Below are 6,000 nucleotides of genomic sequence, written 5' to 3'. Positions count from 1 at the left end.
CACTTTGAAGTGAAAGCGGCGACTCCAAGGTTGGAGAAGCCTTCTTCCAAACTCATGGCCAGCATGGAAAGAACTACAGTGCTTGTGGCTTCAACATCACAAGAACCACTTCAGAGACTGTTCTGAGGCCATTCCAGGGAGCAGGGTGGGGAGAAGACAGGCTCAGCCAGGATGTATGGTATCCTAGCAGCATCTCGGGCGCCTTTCCTTCTCCAGGGCAAAACACTTAGTGACTACATGTTTTTAGGGCAGAAGGAGCACAGGGATGACTTTTGGATCTGTACTCCTTCCTCCTCCACAGGATGCCTGTAATCCTTTGAGTTCAGAGGGTTACTCGCAGCCACAATGAATTGTCCTGCCCAACTTTCTTTTTATTCATAGAGTAAAGGGGAGCTAGAAAGTAAAGAAACAGAAACATCAAAACCAGGGATTTTTTTTTGAGTAATGGACAAGTTATTTTATTTGTGTTAGATATGTAGGAGAAAATTAAAACTCCAGAAAAAAGTTACAGTATTAGATGTTATATTTCAGCTACATAAGATAGGATGTTGGAACAGAAGTAGCACATGTTAAACTATCAGAATACCAACATATAGATTCTGATTTGTGAAGCATGCTCCACTTTCTTTTCACAGGTCATCGGTTTCTGGAATACCATTGGCCTCTGTAGGCTGTATAGTTATCATAATGGGAATATTCTCAGAAGTCCATCCTTTAGGAGTCCTGTTGAAGGACCGCCTGGTTGAAAGAGGATTGGCAAGGACCATGAATCGTGGATCATTTAGCAGCAGAAGGTTGAAATCTGGTACCTTGAACTTAACCAGTTTTGATGCTCTCTCAAAACCACCAAATGGAGTGGCAACTCTGTAGATGATGAGAAAACAGTAAATGAACGTTAAATAAATTAAAACAACATAAGAAAAAACCATAATTGCAGTTGAAAAAAGAATTTCAGAACTATTTCCCTTGATTGCATTTTGAAACACCTGGTACTGACATCCAGGGCTCTAGATGTCCAAGGCTTTATTTCATTGATCCTTTTGCAGCAAGTCACTACATTTTCCACTTTCCTGCTAAGATGCAATCATAGTAGGTATTGATATGATCACTATTGTGATCTACTCAAGGTGATGTACATTTCCAATGAAGACTAGCAGCACTGGACCAGTCTAGATTGCAAGAGAGTAAGAGTCCATTTCCTAACCAGCAATAAACCATTTCAAGAGCTGTAAGTAAAGATTTATGTTAATTCTCTTATTAACATTGACTGAACTGAAATCAGCAGGTTGCTTATAAAACACACACAGACACACACCTTAAGAATTTAACTGACTTGTCTTACTGTTGGAGGACAGGTATGCAGGGATAACTTATGTTGCATGGTCTGATTCCCAGTGCCAGAAAACAGCAGGTGCAAGGAGAGTAATCCCTGCACATGTATGTTCCCATCAAAGTGCTTTAACATCGCCTTCACCCTCAACTTGCATTGAGATAACAGTGAGAAGGGCAAGATATAAGTCTTTCTACCCAGTGATCTAGATCTGGGGAGGAGGTGTGTGTGTGTGTGGGGGGGGGGAGATGTGGCAGCGTGCATATGCTTGCAACACCCACCTAATGTCACATGCAGCCTTCAGCCACACAAGTTGCCTGCCCCAAATATAGAGGAGTAAAATGTTCAGACATGTGTTGCTGTGTGCATGTTTGTGTATTTGGGTGGTACTTACTGGAAATATTAAAATCCTTATACCAGAATACCTGATTGAAACCAGAGTGCTTCATTGGTGTTAGCATTTTTTCAAGGTAAACTATTACTTGTTCCTTCATCTGGAAGGAGTGGCTAGAACCCATTTTTGGCTGATTTTTTGAAATAAACTTTTTAATGATGTAAAACTATTCACTACATGCAGAATGCATTTGAATGCTATACATCCTTTAGAAAGGGCACTTCCAAGTTAAGTTTGCAATCCTAAACCCAGGTACTGTACAATAAGACCCACTAAGTGCAGTGAGATTTAACTTTTATGTAGGATTCTGCTTCACAATTGAAAAGCTTACTTGGGAAAATGTTCCTTTGAATTCTGTGGGTCTTCAACTAGACAATCAGGATGTAGATTGCTAACCTTCAGAAATGGTTTTGGATATTACATGTCCTTTCTAGAACACAAATGGATTGGGAATACTTGGTGAAATGGGAAAGCCCATGCATAGCATACCAAAGGATGGGCCAAAACAAACATAGGCTAAAAATTCTGGTGGGCCACAGTTTTCTTACCCCAGTGTGGCAGCTTTGTGTTTGTTTTCCATTATTAGAAAGGAAGTAGAGTTGGCACTGGGCCCTCAGTCTTGATCAGGATGTGTTTGTGTGAGTGATCTTTTAAAGTTCAGGTTGGCTTTGCTCTATCTACTGTTGAGTAAAAATGAAAAGCCATAGCCACTAGACATATATTTAACAGATTTGCCACTTATTTCCTGTTTTAAAGTTGCTTAAAAACTAAAAGTGTCTTCATTGGCAGGGCTGGAAAAGTAATTGTTTGAATAACTGCTGTCAGTCAGAGAAGACAACCTTAATCCAGAGAGACAAGCAGTCTGATTCTGTATAAGGCAGCTTCATATGTAAGTTCTATTTCATAACATATTGTCACCGTTTCCCAATGACATTGCTAAAAATATACACATGAGCTATCAGGCTCTAAGTAACTTTCCAGCAGAGGACTGGATGATGAACAAATTATACCGACTCTGATATTATAAATGGATTTTGCAGGTTTGTAAAAAATCTATGTTGCTTTTAAATGTGTTAGCAGTAGTACCATCTAATTAAAATACACATACATCAAGTGTTAAGAATATATATTTGCATGCTGTATAGTTACACATAGTGATCACGGTAAAGAAGAGAATAATTACATTGTAAATATTCACATACGGCAGGAGTAAAGTCCTTGAAGCAATCATTTGGATGATGCCAAAGAGTCATAATGCCCTACTTCATATAACCTCAACATGTAATTTGAAGTCTGACTCACTGAGGTCTGCAATCAAACCTCAGTGCCAAAAAACCCGAAATGCTCATTGAGTGTAATAGCGAAGAGTAGGTATATTATACAGAAGAAAATTAGCCCAACCTTAGGTTCTTTTCTCAGTTTTGTGACTCGTGGAAGAGGCTGACTTTCCATAAGCAGAGCAGTTACACAATCGGGTTATCACATGTAATTTTAGGCAACAGTACAACTACTATTATTCTTTCATAGAATATAGCTCTCAGATGTTCCCCATAAAGCTTGAATGTCAGTGAAACTTAGTAAACTTGCAGAACATTTGAAATGCTGGTTCCAAACAAAACCTTAGGTACTTAGGAGGCACTACTAAGTTTTATTATATTGAAAAGGTTAGCAGTACATGGAGCCCTACTGTCTAAGCATCAAGGACATTTGCAGAAAATGGATGGCAGTCACTTTGCCTTTTCTTAAAGATATTCACCTTTTTTTCTTATCCCACAAGGCACTGCTGCCAGTCATCTGTATTTCATTTGACTGAAACAGAGCGTAGCTATTCTTGCAATGGACAACATCTGGAGGCCAGCAGATTCCCAGTCCTGTGTGAAGCCATGGTTTAGCATGACAAGCACAAACAAGTCCCAGTGAGCCCTGGGCTCTCACACATCCTTCTCCTTTCTGGAAGCGTTGGAAGATTTTATGTTCAGTTGTAGTCGGCCAGTTTGTCAGGTCACAATGGTGACGGTTACAGTACAATTCTTGGTTCAATGATGGTTAACTAACAATGGAATGTCTCCAAATGCCTCCGAAGTCCCCCTTTCAGCCGTGAAAAGGGGAAATGTACATGCCCAAGGCGCTCAGCAACGTGTACATTTCACACTAAAGCCTCCTTTACCATGAGGTGCTTTATGTATAAGGGTTGGCCAGTTTGCTAAGGGAGGGAAAGCAACAGATTGGGACGGCTTGCTTGCGAAGAAAGACCTATTTGTCTGTCTCTCCCTCTCCCTCTCCTTCTGGGTGTGTCAGTGTGTGTGTGTGTGTGTGCGCGCGCGCATATAAGAGAAAGGCGGGGGGGGGGGGAGAGAGAGAGAATGTTAGCTATATGCTATTATTAAAGCATTTACTTTTGTTTTGTGAATCATCCAAAGAGCTTTGGCTGTTGGGTGGTATAAAGTGTAAATAAAGATAAAAATAATACCGTCAACAATTTATATTAATTTAATTTTAGAGCTGTTAAGCATTTTTACATTTAGTCTAGTCTTTAGTCCTTAGCTATTGGGGGTGAGGGAGACTGCAATGGGATACACATGCCTAGAGAACAAAAGTGTGGAGATTGGCTATTTAGAGAGAATAGCTATAAACATCACCATGTAGACTTGATTCAGAATAATTCTTAAAGTACCCAGATTAATAAGCAAACATGCCAAGATCAATAGACAGATATGGATCAATTTCATTTCAGTCATAAGGCAGATATTATTCATAAAATGAAAGTTCTGTGGCCAGGATGCTTGACAACATTTTGAGGTCATTACAGACATTATAAGTCTGTGGTACAAATTCAGGAGATGCTTCCCAGCTTGCCTGGTTAGCTTGCTGTATGTAGATTAGCAACACACATCCAGAAGAGCTGGATTCCTTTGATGCTTTGAAAACAATCCATTACAGGAAGGGAACATTGCTAACACGGCTAAGAGGCATAACCAGTCAAGCCTGCTTATTTTTACATCTAGGCATTCCACAGTGCCTCATTTCTCACCTAAGGTTTTATTTTGGATTTTTTCCTAATGGGGGAAAAATGGGTGGAGAAAATATTTTCATAGTACTATAATAATAATAATAATAATAATAATAATACAACAAGTAAAGATAGTTTTGATGTGTCCTAACCACATAGGTGGATTACTACATTCCTCCAAATGGACACAAAGAAACAGATGTGTATTATATCCTATGGCAGTATTGCCCAACCTGGTGCTCTCCAGATGTTTTGAATTACAACTGCCATCAGTCCCAGCCATAATGACCACTTTGACCCCTTATAGCATATGTTGCAGTAAATTGGCTAGTTTTTAAGTGTATGCAAGATTTTGTTTTTACTCTAATTATGTCACACCTATTATTTGTCACATTCAAACACCACTTATTTAACTGTATAGCCATGCATACAGAGATCTTGACTGTGGGCATCTCTGGGGATGATGGTTGTTGTAATCCCCAAACCTCTAAAGGGTACCAAGTTGGCTAAGGCAGTCCTATGGTGATGTATCTTCTTTAACTAAGGATGATGGAGGAAGAATTTTCTAAAATGACTCTTTTCTGGGAATCCCATGAAGAAAGATACCAGTTTTTCAACTTGCCTGCACTTCTGGAGTTATTGTCATGAAACTAAGGTTAATTCAACTAGCTTTTCTCAGTTAACAACTTTAATTTGAGTTTGTACATGCATTAATTTGAGTACATGCATTGAAACCCATAGTTTTGTAGGAATGTACCCCTTTTGCCTCCTGTTATATTAACATTTGCTGGGTATTGTGGGAGGAAACATAATCTATCCACACATTGAGAGAAAGGCAACAAGAGTCACTGAACATCCAGGGGCTGACTGCCTGCCTGACTTCAGGGTGGCATTTTGCAATTACTCCGAAGTTGAAATTGGTTACTTGACTAGAATTCCTGGTCATTTAAAGAACCATAAGAGGAAAGTCAGTTAACAGCAATCCTTAGAATTCAACCTCTTAAAATAAAAAATATAGTGCTGTGTGAGGGCCAAGATTGGAACATGTTGGCAAGTGGAGTAGATGGACTGTTCCATACTGCGCCAAGTCTGCAAGGTCTAATATGACTCATGAAGACTTAATTTTAGCTCGTGCTCTTAATGGCATTAATAAAAGTAGTATCTGTGGCAGCCTTGTTAAGCTCCGGAAATCCCAGCTCTAGTTAAACCCTAGTACAGGGCCAGACTAACTGTGAAGTGGAAGATCAATTAACAGGACCACTCAGC

The 6,000-nt window shown here is 39.5% G+C and overlaps 1 protein-coding gene across 1 annotated transcript in view; it reads right to left on the bottom strand.

The window, feature by feature from the left end:
• Nucleotides 1–430: 430 nt before the first annotated feature.
• The window catches only part of MYOZ2 (myozenin 2), a 30,096-nt gene continuing 24,526 nt past the window's right edge, over nt 431–6,000 (bottom strand). The window contains exon 6 of the mRNA XM_044429137.1: nt 431–864. Within this exon, the coding sequence (XP_044285072.1) occupies nt 630–864 (235 nt within the window). The 3' untranslated portion in view covers nt 431–629. The remainder of the gene's footprint in view (nt 865–6,000) is intronic.

The sequence above is a fragment of the Varanus komodoensis genome, unplaced genomic scaffold (genome assembly GCF_004798865.1).
Source record: "Varanus komodoensis strain SLA01 unplaced genomic scaffold, ASM479886v1 scaffold2, whole genome shotgun sequence".
In the NCBI taxonomy this organism is placed as follows: domain Eukaryota; kingdom Metazoa; phylum Chordata; class Lepidosauria; order Squamata; family Varanidae; genus Varanus; species Varanus komodoensis.
This window is presented reverse-complemented; position numbering and strand designations above follow the sequence as displayed.